Source organism: Mesoplodon bidens (genome assembly GCF_964165515.1).
Source record: "Mesoplodon bidens genome assembly, chromosome: Y".
Taxonomy (NCBI): domain Eukaryota; kingdom Metazoa; phylum Chordata; class Mammalia; order Artiodactyla; family Ziphiidae; genus Mesoplodon; species Mesoplodon bidens.
Genome location: NC_138180.1, coordinates 49462118 through 49488801, shown reverse-complemented (window position 1 = coordinate 49488801; position 26684 = coordinate 49462118). Strand labels below are relative to the sequence as shown.

The 26684-nt window shown below is 49.9% G+C and overlaps 1 protein-coding gene across 2 annotated transcripts in view; it reads right to left on the bottom strand.

Annotated features, from left to right (window-relative positions):
* LOC308609618 (pseudouridine-5'-phosphatase-like) overlaps positions 1-26684 on the bottom strand; it is a 143722-nt gene that overhangs the window by 107610 nt on the left and 9428 nt on the right. For both annotated transcript variants that reach the window (XM_081223354.1, XM_081223353.1), the window contains exon 2: positions 2379-2597. In XM_081223354.1, coding sequence (XP_081079480.1) covers positions 2379-2597 — 219 coding nt within the window. The remainder of the gene's footprint in view (positions 1-2378; positions 2598-26684) is intronic.

Genomic DNA, 26684 nt, shown 5'->3' with positions numbered 1-26684 from the left:
GACCAATGGGATAGAACAGAGAGCCCAGAAAGAACTCCTCAAACGTATGGCCAAATGACCTTCAACAAGGCTACCAAGACCACTCAAAAATGGGGAAAGGACGGTCTCTTCAACAAACTTGTGTTGGGGGAAGCGGATATCCACGTGCAAGGAACAAAGCTGAACTCTTACTTTATACCACACACAAAAATTAACTCAAAATGGATTAAAAACCTAAAGGTAAGAGCTAAAACTATAAAATTCCTGAAAGAAAACATGGGGAAAAAGCATTATGACACAGGATTTTTTTAATATCTTCGATATGACACTAAATGCACAGGCAAGAGCAGAAGCAGCCAAATCAGAGTACATCAACCTTAAAAAGTTCTGTGTATCAAAGGACATAGTCAACAGAGTGAAAAGGCAACCTATGAAATGGGAGCAAATATTTGCAAATCATGTATCTGATAAGTGGTTTATATCCAGAATTTATGAAGAATTCCTAGAACTCAACAAGAAAAAAACAAATAACCCTATTAAAAAATGGGCAAAGGACTTGAATAGACATTTCTCCAAAGAAGACATACAAACGGCTAACAACATATGGAACAATGCTCTGCGTCATTAATCATTAAAGAAAGGCAAAACCAAGAGATAATCACTTCACACACGTTAGGACAACTACTACCAAAAAGACAAAAAATGACAAGTGCTGGTGAAAATGTGAAGAAACTGGAACCCTTGTGGGCCACTGGAGGAAGAACAAAATGGTACAGCCAGTATAGAAGACAATTATGGTGAAGCCTCAAGAGACTAAAAACAGAATTACCTTATAATCCAATAATCGCACTTCTGGGACCACACCCAAAAGAAATGAAAGCAAGGTCTTGAAGAGATATTTGTATATACGTGCTCACAGCAGTGGTTTTCACAACAGCCAAGAGGTGGAAGCAACCCAGTTATCTATAGACAGATGAAGAGATAAACAAAATGTGGTCTGTACAGTGGAATATGATTCAGTCTTGAAAGGGAGAAAATCACATGCTACAACATGGATGAACCTTGAAGACACGATGCTAAATTTAAAAAGCTAGTCACAGAAGGACAAATACTGTATGAGGCACCTAGAGCAGTTCAAGTTCACAGAGATAGAAAGAAGGAGGGTGGGCGCTGGGGCTGGAGAGGGGGAGGAATGGGAGTTAGGGTTTAATGGGGAAAGAGTTTCAGCTTTGCAAGGTAAAAAGGTTGAGAGGTGGAGCGGCGATGGTTACACAACAACGTCAACATTCCTAACGCTACCAAACTGTACACTTAAACGTGGATAAGATGGTAAATTTTAAGCTGTTTCTGGTGATGTATGGATGCGTTTCCATCACTAAAGTTTGTCGGGATTACTGGGTGTGCAAACAGCCCAGAGGCAGCTGATGGAGGGAGTGTGAATCGCGGTGCTTGTACCCGTGCGTGAGGCGTGTGTGGGTGTAATCCAAGAACAGTCCACGTGGTTTCTGTGCGACACAGGCTGGTATTAGCAGGGCCCTTTGACAGAAAATTCTCTGGTTCCAGGGAGAACGCAATCTGCCCCTCTGGATATGTGTACAAATATAGATAACAACACATGTTTCAAAAATGATGATGGCTCATATGAATACAATTCTGAATCCAAAATTACTGCTTTAACTGTAAACGTTTTCTCCCTTAGCACCAGGAATTCTAAAGGCTGAGTATTCACCTTTTCTCCTAGAAGAATCTTAAAATAAGACTTCATTTTTAAGCATTTTTTGTCCCTGTAATCTAGAACGTTCTTGACCTTCTCACTTGTAGTAAGAACCAGCAGGCAATTCTGTTGTGATCAACCTTCAGTTAACATGCCCCAAGGGAGAAAAATCATCTTCCCTTTCAAAGGAAAACAAGTAAAGAGAGCGATAAAGGCCATACAAACGTACATGTCAGAACAGAATTATGCCTTTAACTTAAAAAAAAAAAATTAAACTTCTTTGGGGAGATTTAAGTGCTTGCTTATCATCAACACGTTAAAGTTTGCATAGCTGCTGAAACCTTAGTCGTGTTACCTGATTGTGAAAAGAAAAAGCCTTCTGTCAGGAATGTAATCTTTACATAATACTGATGCAAACAAAATGCAAATGTTTTTGGACCTCAGGAGTCAGTGAAAGGAACGTATATTCTTTTAAGAAGCCTTTAAAAAGACAAGATTGAAACGCAGCATACAACAGCATCCACCAAACTCTCTCTCTCTCTCGAGTCCCTCTGAGCCTCACAAGAAAGAGAATTTTCCAAGAAGTTATCAAGACCAAAGGACAACCCTAGCATGCCCCGCATGAGTCTGTTAGAGTCACTACTAAGGCGAGAGACACGATGCCGAGGATGGCAGAGGGCGGCACCTGGCATGAGCTCGGCAGTGGGGAACACCTCCTTCAGCTTCGCCTGGCTGGCTTCCACCAGCTCCTCCTTGGACGTCGGGAGCTGCAGGGTGTCTACGATGATCTGGGCCGCCTCCAACGCCGTCTTGCCCATAACGAGGGACTTCACATCCCAGCTGTATTTCTTCCCATAGCGACCGCAGACTGCCTCAAACACCACTGAGTACAGCCGTTCAGTATCTGCAGACACAGTGAGACGAAGACACAGAGGCTTTTAGGGTGCGCGCGGTGGTAATGCCAAGTCTACATCAGAGAGGCACGTGTGTTCACAGTGCAGGACAAGTTCAGGGCAGAAAGCTCTCTCGGGTAGACCTATGGACGTGCGGGAGATGTTCTCAGGCCACGGGGACCAGACGATGCCCTGGGCGGCCTGCTCTCTGCTGCTCGGGAACGTTACAGGCTGGCCCAGAAAGGAAGTATCTATTACCGTGAAACTGCCTTGTCTACGCGCACGCAAGCATCCGGCCCTGAGCACACGCTTGACGCCCTGAGCGGGTCCTCCCAAGCGTGCCCCGTGACGGCAGCACGCAAGGGTCTGCGTGCGAGCCCTCCGCTGTTAGGGATGCGTTCAGGGCCCCGAGGACCTACTCCCACCCGGCAGGAGCGCCTGGCCGCGGGCGCAGCGGTGAAGCGCCTACGTGACGACAGACATCTGTGCACGGCTCTGAGTAGGAAACCACAACACCTGTGCTTCTTCTCGTTTCCTCTCCCGGGACCAGCTCCCTCACGGCACTTGTGTCATCGGGGGTGGGGTGGGGGGCCTTCCCCCAACAAGCCTTCCTGCAACACCGGCGGCGTTTCCTGCAACATACCTGGATGCTGATGCTCTGTGGTGAAGGGATCAGTCCCAGGAGGCCGCCACCCATCCCGCGGCTGCTTCTCCTGGCAGCTGACCTGCCCGTCCCCTCCCCACCCGCTAAGTGTGTCGTGCTAAGGCCTCCCTGTAGGCTGCTTCCCCGGACAAGCCCTGGACCCTCAGCCCCACGTTGGCATGCTTCAGCCTTGACGATGACCAGCAACAGAAAGAGCTTTTCTTCCTCCTCTGCGTTTCAAGGCAAAATCATCTACAGCTGCGTATCAAGTACGCAGAGCTCATCTTCAGTGCTTTAACTCTTGGGGTCCTCACTGTCCTACCACGGGCTGGACTCTGGGGGGATGGTATAAGACACACAACAAGCAGATCTCACATTTCCACCCTCAGACATACTTGCCAGACTGTGCTTGGGCATGACCCCTGGGCTGGGTAATAAATTCCGGCTTTTGTTTCCTTTTCTTTTTTTGGTACACAAGAAGGTGGGACTTGAAGAAAAGTCTTCACGGGCTCCTTGGTAGAAGCAGCCAGTGTTTGCATAATAACCTGAGTGGTTCTAGTTTTTCTAGAACCCACGCTGCACCTAATCTCCCTAAAGAACTCCCAGCAAAGAGGGAAGGGCTGGTCCACCCCTCCGCTGGACGAAGAGGAGGGCTGCCTGTAACACATGCTCTTTGACATGCTTCTCGCCTGTGAGGGGACACAGACGGAGGGCTCTTGGGGTGGGGAGATGGAGGGACTGGCAGGGAGGCTGTACATGTTACTTTCTACACGTGAGCACTCTTCTTCTAGCGGCTGAGAGACAGAGAAAGACTGACGAAAAGACATCGGCGGCACCAAGCGAGTGAGAAACCACCGATGGGTCTGCAAAGGCTAGGGAGTGCCAGGAAAAGCAGCAGAGGCCGGGTGGGGAGTTAACATGAGGGACTCGTGCTGAAGCAAGTGGACGGGGCAGGAGAAAGGAGCATGAAAAAAGACTAATTCTGAAGACAGAAAACCACTGTATTCTTTAAAAATGCTTCAAGCAGCGTTTATTTAAAGCTGAAGCTTTTAATTTAAAAGGCACAGAACGGTGGGATTATAAATCTGTAGGAGACTGTGCCGACAGCCACTTTTCTTCACAATTTAGATAAAATCACCCCAAACCCTCGGTGGAATAAGCGAGGATCCAAACGCATCGCCGAACCCCTCAGACCCGGCAATGAGCACGCCAGCTGACAGCGTACGACCGGTGAAAGGGACAGCGTTTTGGAAGGAAAAGGTTCCCCAGAAGCTGAACTAAAATGAAGCCGCATAAAGTAGCTGTGCTCTGCGCCGTGCTTCTGGGTTAGTTTTCACAGGAAACTCACGTGGTTTTCCACAGGCTACGTGCACACAAGCTGCTCCCTTCCTCAGGTGTGTTAGGAAAATACTGCAGGTACACAAGAACCTCAGCCCTGGGTGGCGGCGGCGGGGATAGGATCCAGGCAGCAGTCCCAGCAGGTGCAGATGAAGGGATTAGGCCCGCAGTGACATGAGGGCATCGGATGGCGGGGGTGGGGGTGGGGGGGCGGGGGGTAATGAGGGAGGTGAGCAGACAGACTCAGCCCAGAGGTTGGCATTTTCATCCGAGCTGCGGGCTGGGTCCCCAGGTGGGAAAACAGAAGGCACTGACGTTTAGGGTCACTGAACTGTTACTATAAAAGGCATCACCACACCTGGAAGGCCTCTGTTTCGTCTGAGGCTGAGCTTCTGTCGTTGTACTATGCTTAGCAACAGCTTTTATCATCGAGAACGTATTTAAATGCTGGCTGAGTCCATCCCAGGCTCTGAGAATGGTAACCGTTTGTGTTTCAGCTTATGAAGACGGAAGGGGTGAGTGTATTTCCCCACTTCTCTCTTGCACGAAGCTGCACCTAATCCAGTTGCAAAGGCATGATCTGCATTATTTAATAGCAAAACCCCTCAATCAACCCGAGAGTAAGAAGCACGTAGGGCAAGAGCTGCCTTGGTTTCTCTGCCCACCCCACCTCCGTTTCTGTACCCCACGGACACAAAGCAAGGGCGCCCTGATCCGAGAGGAGCAGCGAATCCCCAGCCTGGCCACGTTCTGGCTGGACGTCCCAGGAGGAGCTGCTTCGCCTCGGTGACCTGCGGCTTCTGCCGGGGGCACCGTGGGGAGCAGCAGCCACCCGCAGGCCTAGGCGTACCAGAGGACTCTGGGCTGGGAGGTCCCGTGCTCGGAAGCCCGGCTGGCCTGGGTTGGAGGCCCTGCCCGCAGCTGGCCAGCTGCTGGGAACTCAGGACACGTGCTCGGCATCCTACTGGGCCTCAGCTTACCCGTCTGCATCCTGGGGGGTCTTCCCACGGGCACACACCTGCTAGGCGCCTGCGTCAGCTGAGCGGGTAACTGGCGCGCAGCCGTGAGCACGGCGCCCGGCCCGGCCTCCCCGCCTCTAGGGACGTCTGGGGTGCACGTGCCCTGCAGCGGCTCCGCGGAAGGCGGTCAGGGAGCATCTGTGAGCTCAGAGGAGACAACAAGCTCTGCTTTCCCTGCCTGCACACCACAGCTCCCAAAACGGCAAGGGCTGCTGCATCTGACAAGTCACAGGGACTCGTTCCGGGTGCTTTACTTTAAAAGGAAGTGATAACCATTTGGGATTCCTTCCCACAGTGTTACACATTCCCTAGCTTCACAAATACTTGTTAACTGACCGCCCGGCCTCGGACAGGCACACTGACACCGTGTCCTCAGCCCCATAATCCATAAACACCAACAGGCTTTGGATTACGGACACTGCCCCAGGCCACCGCTGCGCCCCCCCACCAGAGCGTACATATCATGGAATCAATGCATTCCTCTTTTTTTTTTTTTTTTTTTTTGCGTTATGCGGGCCTCTCGCTGTTGTGGCCTCTCCCGTTGTGGAGCACAGGCTCCGGACGCGCAGGCCCAGCGGCCATGGCTCACGGGCCCAGCCGCTCTGCAGCATGTGGGATCCTCCCGGACCAGGGCACGAAGCCGTGTCCCCTGCATCGGCAGGAGGACTCCCAACCACTGCACCACCAGGGAAGCCCCAATGCATTCTTCTTTAAAATAATAATTTAAAAATCGAAATACAACTGGCTCCTCCGGTTTTGGAAACGGACTGTGGACCCACATTGATTACTGCTCTCCGGTCAACTTACACCTTCCGTATCCTGTACACCTTGAACAAAGTGAGATAATGCTTCTCAGAACTTAATCTATCTTGAGAATAGTCTTACTTTCCAATTACTAAAAAAAAAAGGAGGGGGAAGGTGACCTAAAGACACTGTTTTGTGCTACAGATAGTTCCTTAACGATACAACATACCTTTCCACATGGAAAGGCAGAAGGGCCCATCTTGGGCTAAAATCAAATTGTCACAGTCTGGCAAACAGGAAGTTGTAGAAGAGGAAGCAGACGGATGTAGCCGGCTCCATGCTTCCTCTCACCCAGAAATGGAGCAGTCTTCTTCAATGTGGTGAAAGCTACGTGGTTTACATGTGAAACGGCTTTAACGATAAAATGGCGGCGCACGGTACATTTTGATCAAAGTGGTGGTGCCATTTTTCTAAGCCACCGTGGTAGTATATAGTAGGTAATCAATCACTGAATACACTCCTTGAAGAAATTCACTTATTTTGTTCACCTACCACTGGTTTCTCTAACCCACTGGTTCTCAAAGTGTGGTCCCTGGACCAGGAGCATCAGGAATGCAAATACTTGGGCCTCACCCCAGATCTACTGAGTAGAAACTGCGTGAGGCCCAGCGCTGTGTGTTTTATCAACCTCCCCCTCCCACTAGCAGGAAACTAGGGTGTGCGTGCTAAACACGGCGGAGAACCACTGACCTGACCTGTTTTTACCAAAGCCCTGTGCTCTGCAGTCGGCGATTTTAAAAACAGATCAAGTTTAACCAAAAAGCTTGATTTTAACGATTACACGCACAGATTAGCAGAAATTAAAGAAAAAGTAATCTATTTACACTTTCCTCTGTATTGCATCCCATGCATACTTAAACTTTTTTTTCTTTTGAAGAAACATGTAGCTTGCAGTAAACTACAGACAACTTGATGGAACATACTATACTGAAAGGATTAGTGAACTGGTTCATCTCTCTCCCAGGTGGAAATCGAGAAGAAGAAGGATTTCCAGCCCTGGGACCACAGAACAGGAAGCAACAGCTGTTGCTGGGGCCCTGGGTTTGAGAACGACCACTGAGACTGACACACTCGCTCTCTGCGCTTTCCAGCAGGGGATCCTTGACTTCCTCCAGTGATGAAGGACCTCACTGGAAAATAAGCGTCCGTTCCCAAAAATGGACCCTTAGGTCAAGTGGCACAGCCATCCTACAGCCTAAGCTCTAGATGACAAGAGCCTGCAAACGTGGCTGGCGCTTCTCAAGAAGACAGATGAGCCATCTGACCCGGCGGGCTCTGCTGTCAGGGGCTGCCCAGGGCTTTTCTTGACTTCTTAGGGCGTCCCAGCTTGCTTAATAATTTCTAGCACACTCACGGCGAAAAGTGTTTCTGCAACAGCTGTCAGCTGCTGTACTCCATGCTCCTGGCACACGGCACGAAGCCCAGAGCCTCTATCGGCGCCACGCTTGGCTCCGAGTTGCCTCTGCCATACCCCTGCCGGGCCAGCCGGCCAGGGCGTCCACCAGCCTGACCGGCCGCTGTGACGAGCAAGGCCAAGGCGGAAGAAGGTACCTGCTAAAGGTGCCGGTCACCCCAGGTGCGGTGGAAGGGCACTGGTGGATCTGGAGGAAGGCAGAAGAAGGTGTGGATGTACCAGGTTCTGAGAGGGGCTGGCGGGGGCACAGCCTGAGGCAGGAGGCCCTACAGGACAAAAGGCCCTTCCGGGAGCCAAGGAGGACCCACCGGTGGTGAGCGCTAGCGGAGGCGCCTACACCTAGCTCTCCGCAGGAAGAGTCGGCCAGCGCTTGGCTGAGCAGTAGCAGAAAGGCCGGCAGGGTAGTGGACAGCCCTCCCGGGAAGGGGGCCGGCTGCAGGGCGGGAGCCCAGGAGGTGGCTACCATAAGCGGGGCACGCGGCATGGCTGGTTTGGGGGCGTATCTATCTGGCTTTCCCTGGCCTGTCCCACGTGGGAAGCTGCAAGCACACAGCACTGATCGCTGCAGGGCCTGTGGTCCAGACGCGCGGGAGGCTGTGGGTCGGTGCACAGCTGGCACGTCCCGTCTCTCGAGCGTAAGGCGTCTGCCAGCTGCTTGCTTTCTCACTCTTGGAGTCCAAGGTCCAGAGGCCACTGTCCTCCGAGTCGGCCCGAGAAGGACAAGGGTCCCACCCGCAGGGGGCAGATGGCTCCGTCTCCAGGACAGGACGCCACGGTGGAAAGCCCCCGGGTGAGGAGAGCAGCTGCGGAGACCGTGCGGGATGCCCCAGACATTCCAGTCCCGTTAAGGGAAACAGGCTCCGAGCCGGTCAAAGACCCTGGGCCACACGCTGGACCCACGGGCCCTGCATGGATGGCCCTACGTCTCCTCCTGGCCCCCTGACCCTCCACAAACCCACCCTCAGCACGTGCCCAGCCGGAGGCAGGACCCCACTCCCTCCCTAGCTCTGTTCACCTCTCCCCCGGGTGAAGCATTCCTCTTCACACAGGTGCATCGGGCACATTCTCTGTGAGAGGCACTGAAAAAACGTGGTAAAGTAAGACAGAAACATCCTTGCCAAGTTAAATACAGAACTCAGTGATTGGGACTGAAAAGCCTATTAAAGTTTGCTTGGGGGGGGGGAAAAAAGGGAACAGTCAAATACCTGCAAAGGTAAAGAGAAGCTTTGCAGAAAGACTGGTAGGGAAAAGGCAGTATATAAATCAGGGTATTTTTCTCAGCTCAGACCTACTGGTATGTGGCCCTCTGCTAACCACAAGGACCTGGAAGTCCAGGAATGTCCTCTCAGACCTGAAAAGGGATGCCAGGCAGAGGCTACGTTAGACACCGAACGCAGAGGCCTGGCATTCTGGGGAGGAGAAAGAAAACAAGACGAGGAGAACACAGATGGCGTCTCCAGCAAACACTGCAAGTCTCCACGCGCTGAGGGCCCTCAGGTGCTCTCTCCAGGGGCCACCAACACTGCACGTTGTTTATACACACAGGGGAGGCTTTCCTAGTCTGTGCGGTTTAACCTTTACAAATGAGCTTGTATGTAAGAGGGAACACGTCCTCGTGTTTAGGAATGTAAAAGACCGAAATGAGTAATTAACAAGCATGAAATTACGAGTCTGGGTAATATGTGCTTCAAATTAGCAGCTTGCTTGCTCCAGCAGGATTAGAGGAAAAGTATTTAAGGGTCTGATGTACTGTTTCCTATGGCTGGAAGCTATCAGTTTTCAACTGTAAAGAAGAAATAATAACTCCTTAAAATGAAGATCGGTAATAATAATTTAACTGAGTGATCACTTGTAAAGTAAAAATCTTGACTAGTATTCAGCATGCTTCACTGGCGTTGTCAATTATTCCCTTTAATAGGTATGGGTATTAGTCAAGAATTTTTTTTTTCTGGTAATCCATAATAAAGTTTAAGGAAATCATTTTAAAAATGAACTGGTTCAAAAAATGTTGCTGGATCATATGTATCTCTATGGAAACGTATCTGTACTGGAGGAAAAAAAATGAACACTGACCCTTAGACTCATAAACCTAAATGTAAAACCAAAGCTATAAAACTTCTGGAAGAAAATACAGGAGCCCATCTTTGGAACCATGGGTTCTACGAAGGTTTCACACACAGAACACACAGTAAGAACCCCAGAAGAACACATGGATAAAGGGGCTTTCGTCAAAATTAAAGGACCCCAGGAAGAAAAGGCAGGCCACAAAGTGAGAGAAAACACACACACACAGACACAACTTACATGCAGAATCTGTAAGGAACCGCACTTTACAACTCAGTGGTGACACAAACAACCTGTAGTAAAAAGAATAACAGCCCCACAAAGATGCACGTGCCCTAATCTCCAGAGCCTCTGAAGAGGTGTCATGGCAAAATGGACCTTGCAGGTGTGATTAAGTAAGAGTCCTGAGGTGGGGAAATGACTATCCAGGATCACAAGCATCCTTCTGAGAGGCAGGCAGGAGGGTCAGAGTCAGAGGAGATGTGAGCACAGAAGCAGGGGTCAGGCAACGCAGGGCCACAAGATGAGGAAGGTTGGTGACCTGTAGAAGCCGGAAAGACAAGAAAACTCTCCTCTAGAGCCTCCAGAAGGAATGCAGCCTTGTCAACACCTAGATTCTCCCCCGGCCAAGACTGCTTGTGGATTTCTGGCCTCCAGAACTAAAAGATACGTCACTTTGTGTGGTTTTCAGCCACAGGGTTTGTGATAATTTTTTACAGCAGCAATAAAAGTAATACACAGCCCAACATAAAAACCACTTTGGAAAACAGTCTGGCAGTTTCTCAAGAAGTATACAACTATCATCCAACCACTAGCAATAAAAAGGAAAAAAAAAATAACATGCAATCCCATGAATGAGTTCAAAAACATTGTGCTCAATGCAAGAAGCCAGATTAAAAAAGGAGTACATTCTGTATGACTCCATATAAAATCCCAGGAAGCGCAAACTCATCTGTAGTTTCAGAAGGAGAGTGACAGTTACCGTGGCAGGGGCACGGACACAGAGGGATCGCGGGGGGCCACAGAGATACTCGTGGGAGCAGCATCCTTACATTCCTTGAGTGTGGACACCGTATCACGGGAATTACATGCTAAAACTGATGCATCCGTGCAGAGTAAACTACCGCTGGAGTCCAATGTGATCAAAGTGTCCTGACTAGACTTCTCAAGGTCTGCTCAGAACAAGGAGAACCAATGTTTGCAGCACAAGAAAATGAAGATCTACCTGGAATTCCAGGCGGCCGGACTGTTCCTGAACACAGAGACAACTCCTGGGGTCAGCCTATCAGTATGAGGACGTGGGGGACAAAGGACACGGTGCGTGAGACGGCTCTCAGTCAACCAAAAGGAAGACTGTTTTAGAAAGCGTGACATCTGTGCCCAAGGAGGGAAGACTTAGCAGCACAGTCCCCTATCCTTGGCCTGAAGAGAGCAAGACTTTCTCAGGATTTAAGGTATAAAATGAACTTTCCCTGAGGAGACACCATCTTGATGGATGCGAACAATGGCCTCTGAAAAATAAAACTGGAAAGACTCCTACCTCAGTCCTTACTACTGAAGCAAATGAAAAGGTCAGACACCACAGTCGAGGTCAGGGGCTGACTCTACCCAAGGGATGCAGGCCGGGAAGACCATCCTAAGAGGGCCACTGAGAGGCTCATCATGCTGCCTGCCGAGGGGCCCCAACAGGCAAGGGAGGTAGCTGCTTAGACACAGTGTGCATGTCCCCTAAATTCCTATGTTAAATGCTAATCCCCCATGTGATGGACGCTGCTAGGAGGTGGGGCCTTTGGGAGGTGGTGAGGTCATGAGGGCGGAGCCCTCCTGAACAGGATTAGGACCCTCCTGAACAGGATTAGGACCCTCCTAAAAAAGACCCACGGAGAGAGCCCCCCAACCCCCTCTGTTACATGAGGACACAGAAGGCACTGTGGACAGAGATCAGACTCTCCGCAGACACCAAATCTACCTGACCTTGGTCCTGGACTTCCCCAGCTCCAGAACTGTGAGAAAAACACGCGTGCTGTGTAAGCCACCCAGTCTGTGTACTTGTGTTCGGGCAGCTGGAGCAGACTGAGGCAGGGTGATGGCAGGACTCCCTCACACACGGTAGGACTGGAGAAGGACAGGTGGGCACCGTCCCACACGACGTGCCGTCAAGAAAAACATGACCTCTGCAGTAGCTACCAGTTCCAGCGCCCCAGACGCCAAGCACGAACAATGATGAGTCTTCCAGGCGAATCCCAGATGCCCCTGCACACCTGCCAGGTCAACTTCAGGTGTCCCCAGTTAGCCAAGGGGTGTGGACAAACGGCCTTCCAGCTACCCACCCCCATAATCACACTGAAGCACTTCACGTGGAAAACACAGGAAAAACAATTCCTCTCCTCGTTTTTTGTTCTTGTTTGTATTCAGGCAAAGGCACAACATAGACAAAGAAGGTAAAAGGCAACAACTCAAGCTTCTCTGCGATATTTTACTTAGACTGCGGCGAGGTAACAGAAATGCCCAGCTACGTTTCGTCCTCCAAAGTTATTTTTCTTTTCCATTCCACCACCGAAACTGGTGATGTACCCCCCGCATCTAGGCTTTCCCTTGTTCACGGTCTTCCGCTTTTCGATCACCTACCCTGTGGCCCTGCTCTTCCTCCCGCCCTCAGAGACACTGAAAGTGACGGGAAAGGCGAGGCACTGGCAACGGCTGGCCCTGGAGCCAGAGGCAGTGGTGGGGATACAGAACGGGCCCCAAGAAACGGAAGAGCAGGGCGGGCAAAGTCGGAGGCAGGGGGGGCAAGAAGCAGAGAGGACGTTTACTGAGCCCTGACGAACTGCAAGATTAGGAGACACACCTTCTAAAATGGGGAGGAGTTCAGGGAGGTAAGGGTAGAAGTTGGTAGTGATGGTTAAGGGCTTTTCAAGTTAAACATCTCCCGAACTCATCCATGAGAGTCACTTCACAGTTTACCGCTTATTTTGTGATATTTAACAGTATGTTACTGATACAGAAACGCTATCAGGACAGCTTAAAAATAAGAGATTCTTTTTAAACTTTTTTTTTTAAACTTCTGTTTTTAAGCTTTTAAACATGGCATACTGAGTTTCCATGACTTCTTCCAGGTCAGCGAGCTCACCTATGGCCCATCCGGGGCTGACACCACGGTCTGCGTATGAAAATCCCAGGAGCTCCGAACTTTAACTTGGCCTGGCACACTCTCCTACAGCTCACGGATCAGGGTGCTCTGACTTCAGCTGCGGTTCTGCAAGGTGTGGGACCCGGACCAGCAGCACGGGCCTCACCTGGGAGCTGGTGGGAAATGCATTCTCGGACCCGCTCCAGACCCACGGAACCACAGAGCCTGGGACGCCAGCAATGTGCGTTTGCACAAGCTCTCCACAACGGCCTGATGCCTGCTCGAGGGAGAGAAGCACGGGACCGAAGTTTCGTTAGCATTCCTGGCAGTCAGATGACACAGTGTCTCCTATCCTCACTACGGCTACTAAAGTAATTAGTAATAGCCAACACTCACTCAGTGGGCACCTCCCATGGGATCTGTGTGCCCGAGATCCATGACAACCCTCCCGATATGTACAGGATTACGCCATCCCCAGTTTTTGGACGGGCAGACTGATGCTTGGGGTACATGGTCCAGGGCCAAACAGGAGGTAGAGAAGGAGTCAGCCTACCCTGTTCGGATGTGCTGACGCATGCTCTCAGCCGCTACGCAAACCTGTGTCTCCTAGGAGGAGCTCGTGTCTGCCAACACCTGGCTCACAAATTTTCATCCCCATAATCCCGTACACCCTCACTTTGCAAACCTAAGCTCCGGGTTTTGGATGTGTCCCTGTTTCCCGCCTTCCTGTTGCAAAAGACGAATCTAGAAGCTTATGGCAGCACCACTTCTGTGGGGCACTGGCTGACCGTGAAGACACCTTATTCAGGTGAGGGGATTCAGTGACATGGTTACCAGTCCTGCCCTGAGCGAGCTGTCAGCTGAGGGCTTGTCAAAGGTAAGATCTCTCCAAGGTTTCTCTTAAGACTTGGAGCAGAATCGACCAAACGTGGGCACAGAGGGTTCCACGAGGTCACTGATCCCTACAGGGACCTGTGGCTCACGACACCAGCCTGGTCCTTTCCTGCAGAGAACCTCTCACCTTACACCAAAATTTTCTACGAGTGCAACCCTGGGCTCTTCCACCTGGTAGAGTAAACACAGGCAACAGCGTCCGGCAAAATCGAACAGCATCTGTAACTGAAGAAGCAAAAGGAAGATGCCGTTTTCACTCGTAGAAGGTAGAGCCGCTTGAGAAATGCAAGACCAAGGCTGAGTCGGAACACCACACACAACACGTCTTTCTGTGCAGGGAAATCCAGGAGGTGGGCGTGTGAGTTCCACGTGCCCGTCGCTTGACCAGGGGAAAGTGGGCTACCCTGATGCTCGTGACAGTGGGTATCCCCCATCAGGCTACTACTGAAAATTCGCCCTGGAATCTGGAGGCTGAGGGAGAGCTTGCCTCAATTACAGGAGTGGAGGCTGGGCTGAGGGCAGAGTGGAGGGGACTGTGTCCTCCCCGGAGTGAGATGCTGTCTTGTCAAGCACGGCGTCCTGGGGACCCTGGAAGCCTCAGGAAGCTCTCTGCCCATGGAGGAGGTGCCGTGATTGGGGACAACCAGGATTCGCGTGCTGGCCTTGCTGCTTCCTGAAGGTGTCCCCTTGTCAAAGGGACAAGCGCACTGGAAACTCAGTTTCCCTGTCACCCAAGGCTGTGCGGGGGGTGGGGGGGGGATGAAAGGCGCCATCCGATGTAAACTGTCCAGAGCGGAGTTATGCGCTCCGTCAAGGATGTTCCCATGAGATGCAGCGGGAGATGGAGAAGGGCAGGTAAGGCGGGGCTTTTCTGGGAGGGTCTGTCTGCAGAGGGTGCACGTGAGGATGTCCAGGGAGAGGGGACAGTCCATAACGGAAGCACAAGCAGCAGGAGAAGGGACCCCGGCTGGGCCTTGTCTTCGTAAGGACATGTCCCCAGTCCCCTCTGTCCCCGGACGCAGGGCACGGGGAGCAGCAGCATGGGATGGCACAACTTACTCCAGGCAGTTGCAGGAGTCGGGCCTGCAGGCCACGCCCCTCTGCTACTTCTCATCATGGGGCAGTGGGCTCAAAGGGGCGACTTCACAGTAGAGCAGGGGCCCTGGCCCCCAGGGGGATGGCCACCCGGTGCATGGACAGGACAGCGAGGCTCCTCGGAGGGAAAGGCCCCGCAGGGAGGCGGCTGGGGGCGGGGTGGAGGCACGCGGAAGGGGCTGGGGCTGGGGGAGGCCCACGCGGCTGACAGAACGGCGGGCCTGCTCCCTCTGAGGGCGCTCTGCGTGCCACGCGGCGCGGGGGCCCCTCCTGCAGCTGTGCGACGGCAGGGAGGATAAGGAGGCCCTGGTGGGGATCCACGAATTCGGGAGAGCCACAGGTCTTCCAGCTGAGCTCCCCAAAGGACAGTGAGGCTTCAATCCTGCAGATACTGGGGTTAAGATACTGTTTTTACAAACTTATGGTTACCAGGGGGGAAGGCAGGGGGGAGGGATCAATTAGGAGCTTGGGATTAACACATACACACTACTTAAAAAATAGATAACCAACAAGGACCTACTGTACCGCACAGGGAACTCTACTCAGTACTCTGTAATGACCTATGTGGAGAAGAATCTAAAAAAGGGTGTATATATGTGTATGTATAACTGATCCACTTCGCTGTACAGCACAAACTAAGAACACTGTAAATCAACTATACCCCGATAAGAATTAAAACAACCAAACAAGATACTGTCTTTACATTCACTGGCGCAGAAAGCCGATATACCTAAAAAGAGGAAAGAACCCACATAGACACTGAGTGAATCACTCTATGCTGTGTATGTGACCACATGCGCAGAAACGGCTTTTCCAATTAGTTTCTTCTCGGCACAGATGCTGATGACCTCTCCCTCTCCTCTCCTGTATCCTTCCTTCCTCTCTCACGTTTCCTACGTGGATGTTTCCAAGCAGAATCTCAGAGGGTGCAGGGGCTGACTAAAGACTGCCTTCCCGTTTCGTGTAAGGTGTCAGCCAGCACTGCACGGGACAGCACACTTATCAGGCCCTGCTTCTGAATCACGGCTCCATCAGCACGCGTCGTCCCGCTGCAGATTCTGTGCGGGGCCACACCGGCCTGAGCATGGCTGAGCGGGAGGACGTAGGGCTCCAGGGCTGTGCCTCCCTTACACGTGGGATGCCTGGGAAAGACCGGGCCCCCACGGCGGGCTCAGGGTTGGACTCTGATCACCAACTTACACACTAAAGTATATTCACAAGGCACAATGTAAGACAGCGTATTCAGAGTACGGACCCCCCTTGCTGTGGAGCCCACGCAAAATTGCAACAGTGAATCTGGGTACAGGCAATGCTCCATGACTTTCTCCAAAAAGACTTCTCCTAAAGTCAAACTGAAACTATTCCTAGAGTCAGGTTATGATTTTGTACCTACTTCCCTTCTCAATCAACGTCATTTTCCATATTTGAATAGAACTTACCAAACCAAGAAAAGTTCTAACTTGAAGGTGGCATGCAACCCAGGAACTCTGATAAATTTTTACTTTTTGTTTTGGAAAGTATCATCAAGCAAGATTTGGAAACACTTAAAAATGCAGTACGTTTTACACACGAGTGTTTCTTGATTCACTACCCAATGACCGATTCAAGAATTTCCCTGGCAATCTTACTACATTATGCTAAAATTACGCTAAGTTACTTTAAAATGAGATGAAGGATAGTGATGCTATAACCCTTTTTTTTCCTTTAATTCCTTGAAGTGATGGTTTACAATCAGGGGTGATTCTGCCCTTGGTGGACATAAAAGACATGATAAATGTGTTTTTTGCTTGTGAGTCATTTTTTCCTATCTGATTTAAAAGACAACTGCATAAAGCAGTAATTATAAATCTCTGTTGATGGGCACATAACGTATGAAGATGCAATCTTTACAGCAATAACAGCACAAAGGAGGATAGGAAAGCAGATACATAGGACCAATGTTTTTGTATGCTATTTAAATTAAGCTGGTATTAACGCAAACCAGATGGGTGTAAGTTGTTAACTGTAATACTCTGAGCAACCACTAAGAAAATAACTAAAAAATAAATAAATAAAATGATAAGACAAGAGAATTTAAAATGTACACTAGAAAATCTATCTGGTTAACATAAAAGAAGGAAGGCAGTGATGGAGGAATAGAGGAACAAAAGAAAAAGACATGGATTTGTCCGTTTTATTTTTTTGATTCCACACATAAGTGAAAACCTACATTATTTGTCTTTCTCTGATTTACCCTCTAGGTCTATCCATGTTGTTGCAAATGGCAAAATTTCAAACTAATATAACACAGAAACTTGGGACGTCCCTGGTGGCACAGTGGTTAAGAATCCACCTGCCAATGTAAGGGAGACGGGTTCGAGCCCTGGTCCAGGAAGATCCCACATGTCGCAGAGCAACAAAGCCCCTGTGCCACAACTACTGAGCCCGCTTGCCACAACTACTGAAGCCCGCGTGCCTAGAGCCCATGCCCCACAACAAGAGAAGCCACCGCAATGAGAAGCCCGCGCACCGCAACAAAGAGTAGCCCGCACTCGCAGCAACGAAGACCCAATGCAGCCAAATAAATAAAATATGTAAATAAATAAATTAACGGAAACAAAAAAAAAAAACAGAAACAGACTCACAGTTACAGAGAACTAATAGTACCATAGCGGAGAGAGGTGGGGGAGGGACAAGATAGGTGAAGGGGACTGAGAGGTGCCAACTACTAGCTATAAAATAAATAAGCTACGAGGATGTAAAGTACAGCACAGGGAATATTGTTAATATTTTATAACTTTACACAGAGTGTAATCTATAAAATTATCAAATCATGATGTTGTATGCCTGAAACTAACATAATACTGTAAGTAAACTAATATTGACACTTCAATAAAAAAATAAATGCGGACAAAGGAAAGTCTTCCTTAAGTAGAATGCCAACTAATAAATACAGATTGATGGCATCTGACCAAAAAAAGACATAGAGAACACAAATAACACAACACCATACATAAGTCCTCTCTTATCAATAATGGCACTATACGTACAAGGTTAAAAGTAAATTAAAAGGTAAAGATTGGCAGAAGGTATTAGAAAAAGAAAAACCACATGATCCAACTATATGCTGTCTACAAGACACACTTTACATTGAAAGGTGCAAAAAGGTTGAAAGTAGGATGGAAAAGATATCCAATGCACACGGTAACCAAAAGAGATCCAGACTGACCGCATGAGACAAAGGAGACTGAAGGCAAACATTTCTACTAGAAACAAACAAAAAAATTAATAGAAACATTTTATAAGGATAAAGGGGTCATTCCATCAAGAAGATGCAACAACTATAAACATATGTGAACTTAACAACAGAGCCCCAAACACATAAAAGAAAAACTGACAAAACTGAGGGGAGAAAGGGATGATTCAACAGTAGTAGTTGGAGACTTTGATGCCACACTTTTAATAATGGACAGAACAATTAGACTGAAAATTAACAAGGAATATAAGACCTGATTTAAATCACTTAACTATGTAAATACCGTAAACTGACTGGAGCTTATGATAGTAGGGAACACTCCACCCAACCATGACAAAATATTCATTCTTCTCAAGTTCACAAGGAGAATTCTCCAGGAAAGATGATAAGCTACGCCATAAAACAAGTCTCAATAAATTCACAAAGGATCAGAATCATACCAAGTATCCCCCTGATCATTGATAGAGTAAAAGGAGAAATCAGTAACAGAAGGAAATTTGGGAAATTCCCAAATATGTGGCAGTTAAACCACACACACCTAAATAGTCGGTGGCAAAAAGGAAAAATTACAAGGGAATTATGAGATAGGTTGGGATGAAGGAAAATGCAAACACAACACGCCAAACAGTATGGGATACAACAAAAGCAGTGCTTGGATGGAAGCTGATGGCTGTAAATGCCTGTGTTAAAAACGAATGGTCAGAGAGGTGAAGCATTGGTGGGTCTGAACGTGAGGAAGTGGACCCTGAGCCAAGGAACGCAGGCCGCCTCTAGCAGCTGGAAAAGGCAAAGTAACAGATTCTGCCCTGAAGCCTCCTGAAGAAACCAGTCCTTGATGTGATTAGCTCCTGAGACTGAGGTGGGGTTTCTGACCTCATAGTACACTTGTGTTGTCTTAAGCCACTCGGTTTGTGGTAATGTAAGGCAGCAATACAAAACTAACACAATACGAAACTTACCTGCCATCTGTTTTTCTTTTTTTCTCATTGGGTTTGTGTACAATGACTCTCAAACAGACCAAGCACAAGAACAGACCTTTCTTAATGTCTCATTCACAGGTGCCTTAACCACGGAAGGCCGAGGACAGCTGCAGAGAGTTTGTAGAACTACCGTGTGTGACAGCTTCCACTGTGTGTGGCGGTCACGCACCAGTTAGTAAGAACAGCATGGCCTCGGCCTTTGTGACCACTACATCATAATCACACACGTATAAGTCTTATTAACCACTGGGCTTTTTAAAATCCATGTCGTACTGACATATGATGACTTCCACTTAGTGAATAACTTAAATTCTTTTCAAATTTTAAAAGATAAATAAACATACAATCATAGGGTTCTAGGTGGATGTGCCTTTCCCATCTTCTAGAGAGCTAAACCCTCTTGAGAGTTAGTTTCCCCATGCCTCAGGCTTTATGGATTAATGCTAAATCCCTACATTCTCATGCCTTTTGAATAAGTGCAAACCAGAACGTGTCCTCCAAGAATGCAGAAAAAGTTTCCATCTAACTTCATCCTAGAGATCTAAGATTGATGAGAAAGAACATGCAAATTGCCAGGAAAGTGGATTTGGAAAAGGAAAAATGCAGGAAAGACTGACAGTGGACATGAGTTCTTTCAGGTGTTGCCTTAGAATCCCATGTGTTGGGTGGGTATATCCATCAAACCCCTACTCGTTCAGGCATCATTTCTAACACTTCACCTTAAACCCAGAGACGTGCAGTTGTAAAGATTTCCTTCCCCACGCAAATCAACAGCTTCCATTCCTTTTTTCAAGACCTTCCTTCAGCGGCTGCTCCTGCTTCTCCTGTATTTCTATCCTCCCTGTGGGTACGACGGAATCCAATACTGAATGTATCACCAGTGGTGCGTGCATTAGTATGAAGGCCGTGCCAAAAACAGTTTTAATTTAGCACAGTGCAAATCATTAAGGAACCTAGGAAATGCACTGAAATGAGGAGAAAGAAGCACACAGTCCTCCTCCTTCAAAGACACACAAGCCATTGTGTCACCAGCATAATTCTTTAGCTGTTATGTATGTTTCCATTCACTTATTTTTCGGTGTGGGTGGGGTGGAGGAATGTCAGACAACTCAACTGTAAAGAGATGACAGGGGTTAAGACTGGAGAAACTTATGCTATGATCCTGCTGGTACAGCCCTGGGCATCCACGCTCTACGTCCTGGGCCAGTCTGCCTGTGAAATCTGTAAAATATTGGTCCACATCACTTGATCTCTTCACAGTATCAAAAATCCTAAATTTCTGGGTGCATTAGTTTGCTCTGGCTCCAATAACAAAGCACCACACAGTGGGGGGCTCAAACAACAGAAATTTACTTTCTCACTGTCCTGCAGGCTGGAAGTCTGAGATCCAGGTGTCAGCAGGGCTGGTTCCTCCCGAGGCCTCTCTCCTGGGCAGAAGGCTGTCTCCTCACGTGGTCGCGCGCGCGCACGCGCGCGTGTGTGTGTGTGTGTGTGTGTGTGTCTCCTAATCTCCTCTTTTTGTAAGGTCACCACCCATACTGGATTAGGACCCACCTTAATGACCTTATTTTACCTCATTACCTCTTTAAAGACCTTGACTCCAAATACAGCCCCATTCTGAGGTCCTGGGGTTCAGGGCTTCAAAATATGCGTTTTGGTGGGACGCAGTTTAGCCCACAACGCTGAGTTACAGATCTTCATCTACTTAGTGTGTCTTCCTATCAAAGGCAAGGGCAACCCATTAAAAGTACCCTTCTATGTCTTGTTTTTTCTAGGTTACTAAGAATGTAACCCAGAAATAAGGGTCAAAATTTCTTTTAAAGAACATCTGTTTACAAGGTGCACATTGGTTCACGTAGCTCAGATGTCATTTAACGCTACCCAGGATTTCTGCAAAGACGAAAAAGCAGTAAGGCGTGCTTCCCCCTCCCACGCAGAGTGTACCTTTGGTGACGTGGGAGCTTTCCTGAGCAAAGAAGGCAGAGCTCGGTCACCACAGGGAGAGCTCAACTGACCAAGCCTTCCAACTGCAGGGGCTCCGAGAGCTGAGCAGTGACAGTGCCCATCCTGTTCTCAAACAGAACTGGCTTTTAGTCCAGAAAAGCTCCGAGGACCTGGGGAACGACAGCAGGTGAGAGAGGTTGCCTCTCTGGGGGCAGGCAGAGGCTCCTCGGACACAGAATTAAGGCTGGCCTCTATTCATCTCCTGACTCGCGTGGGTATATGGCCTTACACGGTGTTACTCCAAGTCAGACAAAGGACACGAAAGAAATCCATCAGGCAGTCACGTATTATTTTCATGGCCCTCTCTGGGACTTGCATGGACCTGGGAAGTAGACTGAAAGAGTGAAAAATTCTTGTCAGGTTCAAAGATTATTGGATTTAGGTGGAAAGACATGCACATATGCCAAGAAACGGAAAATCTCATCAGCTGGGCGGGAAAAGGCTTTCTCTAATGGACAGGCACCTCTCGATCCCCAGAACATTCACAGAGATGTTTAAGGGAAGGCAGGGTACTGAAGCTGTGTTTGTGTGTTATCTACTACTTTATTACTTGTACCCTTTAATGGAATTTGGCCGACTGGGGCAACAATGCTGTAAATAAACTTTGAAATACACACTGGAATTACTCATTTTCACTAACAACTTAAGACTACATTATTGCAACTCTCTTGGAACAGTCAAGTGAACTTTGCGTTCATCATAAACTTCATTTACTAGGCTTAAAATGATCTCTGGCTATTCAGAAAGGTTCTGCGTGTTAATTCAGACGAGGGAAGTATGGAACAAGGAAATAAAACATACTAGCTTTATAAATGGAGCTTAACAAGCACAAAGGTGTTTCAGTTGATTAAAAAATGTGTAAACAGAGTCAAACACTGTCATGGCCTCTTAACAGTGATGACTAACGTCTACCAGATTTGTCAACAGAATAAGCAGAAATTAAGTGTTTAAGGGACAGCCAGGCTTTTTTAAAAACCCAGTGTACAGGAGCCAACTCAGCACACAAGCAGCCGCATCCGTAATATTAAGCACCCGTGATACGCGGCCCCCGTGTGTGTCGGTGACGCGAGAAGAGCGGAGGGTGCAAAAGGGCTGGAACCCCAGGGCACCGCAGGCGGAGAGGCGGGGCCCGGGGCAGAATGATGCTCCTGGCGCTCCCAGACTGGAGATTCCCATCATCAGGAGGAGGTGGGTGGGCACGCTGGGAAATAAGACAGCTCTATAGGTGCGGGATGGGTTTTGTGAACATGAGTCTGGGTATCTAGCTTCCATGTATGAGATCTGTATCTGGGGAAACACGTTCTGATTATCCGACTACCGGACGCTTACATTATTTTAGGCCCTTCTTTTACACGCTAGTGTCCACGCCAATCAGTAATGGCGTGGACAAAGTTCAGGCAGCTGTCAGGTGAAAGAGCAGGGCCCACGGCGATCCCTGCCGGAGTAGCAGGAGTATGTACGTGTCGGATCATTTTCCGATCCGGGACAACGGCCACACACCCCCAGCCAGCTCCCAGCCTGTAAGCTGCAGCCATCCACGCCACCAACAGTGCCTTTGTACGGCATCCCCTGCCTGTGAGGCTGGGCAATGGCTGGGAGGTGAGGCCTACGTCCCTGCGTCTGGCACAAGGCTCACCACGCCCCGTCCCCTTCCTGAGACCTCTGCTGCCACCTGTCACCGGGCAAGGAGCCTCTTCCCCAGGCCCTGCTCTCTGAGACGTACACACAGCGCCCTGCTGGCCTGGGATCCTCGCAGCCCTCCCTGCTGCCCCACCCAGCCGACTCCGACGGCCCTGCCCCAGGCTGGGAACGGACCCAGTCTCCCGGGAGGCACCCTGAACCTAGCCGGCTTCCTCTGCCCGGCTCCCAGCGAACTGGGTCAGCTCAGCAGATCGTGTCAAGGCAGCAGGACAGGAAATGTCTGCCCCCTGCAGCCCGCCTCCACGGCACCCCTGCGTGGCCTTGTATCCCTGCCCTGCACGGGTCTCGGTACCCGGCGTCTGGTGGGCCTGCTAGGAAAGCCTGTGGGACTCAGGAAGCGAAGCAGGGCCCTGAACACCTCTCTCTCCTTGACGGCCTGGGTGGATCCGTCCTGTAACGCTTTTCCGAAATCCCCTTTGAACGTAAAGCTTTATCCCCAGATAAATGCTCAACAGCCAGGCGGACGGACCTGGCTACAGGCTGGCAGCGTTGAGCCACATTAACTCCTTGGGCGGCTGGCCCAAACCACCCAGAAGCCAACTCGAAATGTTTTCACGAGGCTGCTCTCAGACTGGTTAAACAAGATGAGTGCCGAGATACGGCTCGAACTTCCAGAAAGGAACGCGTTCGTCGGGCTGCACCTGGCAGACCCAGAGATGATTTACATTGTTTGTGTTATGACCACACAGACGAGCATGCACACACACACATAACTACATGGGAGGGGGCATCCGATGCGCGACAGGTAGAGTCGAGGGTTATTTTTATGGGCATGAAGGCCTTTTCTCTTGGGAAGTATTTAGGGACCAGCTGACACCCAGATTCCTCCGACAAGGGAACGTAGGACCATTCTGGGGATAAACTCCTGGGGAGCTGTATCCTCTCGTCAAAGCCTTCTTCACACACATACAACGGGCAACATGGCTTGTAATCTCGCCAACACGAGCACCAAAATTCAACAGCTGCCACTGACGTTTCTGGAACTGACGGAACTGCCCGTGAGCACGCCTGAGTCTGGTGAATCACTGCCTCTTTTTCTCGAGCTGCGAGAGGAGGCGGGGGCAACACCTGTCGGGCACTGCCTCTGAGGTTAAGTCACTTGACCTCAGGAAGCCTCGCTTCCCTACCTGCAAAATGGGCAAAGCCGAGACGGCCAGCGCGGGGTGCCGTCGGCCTGCTGCCAGGGACACAGCCGAGGCGGGCAATGTGAGCCCGGCGGCGCGGGGCTCGCGGTGAAGGCTCGTGGTAAATATTCACCGTTACCACAGAGGATGGAGACGGAGGGCCTGAAGAAAGGCGGCGGCAGCTGAAGGACACAAACGTGGCTCTGAATATTGAGGAATCAGTACTGGCATGTTGGGAGGGGAGGGGGGCGGGAGGACCGGAAGACAGGAAGGTCCCTGCCAGTCTCCAATGCGGGCGGCTCACGGGGCACGCAAGACGGCAGATGTGGCCAAGAGCTCTGGGCTCAGCTTGAAACCCGGGGCTTGGGTGCGACCTCTGGGTGGAAGAGCCCGCGGGCACCGGGAAGAGTGGACGGAGGCCCGAGAGCAAGAGCGGTCACTGAGGCCGTGCGTCCACAAGAGATCTCCGAGAGACGGGGTCCACAGCCCAGTCCAGGGCCCCACACAGAGGCGGAGAGGAGGACAGACAGACAAGGAGAAGTGAAGCCACGTAGATAGATCCCCCAGGACGGAGCGGGGCAGTGGCCCATGATGCAGAAAGTTCTGGAAACATAAGAAAAGATGCCGAGTGGTCTGGCATCACGGAAGTCACTGCTCCCTTCGTGCAAATGACGTCCACGGGACGCAGGCGGAAGGCAGTTTGTGTGCAGGACACGGCAATGAGGGAGCAGAGGTTTTGTTTATTTTTTTTAAATTTATGGCTGCGTTGCATCTTTGTTGCTGCATGCGGGCTTTCTCTAGTTGCGGTGATCAGGGGCTACTCTTCGCTGCAGTGAGTGGGCTTCTCATTGTGGTGGCTTCTCTCGTTGCGGAGCAGGGCTTTAGGCGTGTGGCTCAGTAGTTGTGGCTCGTGGGCTCAGTAGTTGTGGCTCGCGGGCTCTAGAGCACAGGCTCAGTAGATGTGGCACATGGGCTTAGTTGCTCCACGGCATGTGGGATCTTCCCGGACCAGGGCTCGATCCTGAGTCCCCTGCACTGGCAGGCAGATTCTTAACCACTGCGCCACCAGGGAAGCCCGAGAGGTTTTGTTGAAATGACAGATGTAGCACACTTTATGCTGAGGTACAGAAGCATCAGAAGAAGAAGAAGAAGAAGGAGGAGGAGGAGCTGCTTACACCCAGAAGAGAAGGAAGCCTTTCCTCCGGGGAGGAAGGGAGGGCCAGGGCCGAGCCCGGGGGGCGGCACCAGTGATGGGAAGGACAAAAGGATGCCTGCAGCGTCCTGCAAACTCACCCCAAACTAGGGCACCGACGAAGAGGCCAGTGTTAAAGCACACCCTCAAATTCAGGACCCTGACTGTACTCCCAGCCCAACGAGCAGAAACGATATTGTAAATGTCAAGACAGATACACCACCCTTATTATTCAGTATTACAGGTGCGATTACATAAAGATATGAAGTTCACAGAAGGGCCATCTGCTCACTGAGTGAGGATGTTCCTTTACGTGATCTAATGATAAATATTAATGGTATTAAGAAGGGCTGCATCATGTATCTGGATGATTAAATCTCTTTTGCAAAGTCACGTTAAACAGTGCCGTAAGGGCCTTGGGTCAGCTAGCACGTGATCTTGGATCTGACTGCTTTTATATCTTAATGAGATGCTGAAGTCCCAGAAGACGTCCCACACCATCTGTGATGTGCTGAAGGTGGGAGCGGGCAGGACCCTGGGGAGAACACCAGGGGATGGGGAATTTCACCAAGTCAGCAGGCAGAGCAAGTACCCCGGGGCGCAGTGAACCAAGCTTCATCCAAGCAGCACCTAACGTTTTCCGTCAGCCAAGGGGGTTGTGGGCAGTCTCCTCATCGCCCGTCTGAGATAAAACTAAAGCACTCGCCATCAGCTACCTGGCCTTTAAGGGAGGACTCCCACTGGCACCTGTACCAGTGAGGGCTGCCCGGCAACAGAGGCGTCTGGGAGTTCTGACACGACACCAGTGCTGCCCACACAGATACGTGATGAAACAACCAAGTAGGAGAGACCGGGCCTGATTTTCACTGGGCTCTCCAGCCAGCTCGCTGGGTTGTCCAAGCACATCTCAAAGTCGACTAGAATTCCACTCTGAAAAGCCAGTCACTTGAACCTACCACTTTAAAAGCTGATGTGTGGTCATCAAGATGTCGGTACCAAGGTCAAAATACACGGTGGCACAAGGCAGTAACTCAGCTGGTTTGAAGTCTGCCTTGATTATATGTAGTCATCATGCAAAAAAATAAATGTTGTCAATGCAACCAAAGGAAATGCTTTGCGGTAAGATAAATAAGGGAAATAAGAGATGCAGAGAGAAGACAGGAACGTACTAGGGGACCGACTGAAATTCATGACTATGTGTGGCCAGAACAGAAATACAAATAACATCTTGCTGGCACAAAACATTTCTTCAGTAACCAAGTGACTTTCCTTTTTTTAAAGCAAGAGCAGAAAGGTTTCCAAGCCACTGAAATTGAGATGAACAAGGGAAAGAGAACCCCGTCTAGGTACGAACAGGTAGCCCCCAGGGCCCTCACGCCAGGGACTGCACCAGCCCAGGGAACGTGGACAACATGCGGGCATCCCTGTTAATACCCATCTCATTACTTCACTCCAGCTCAA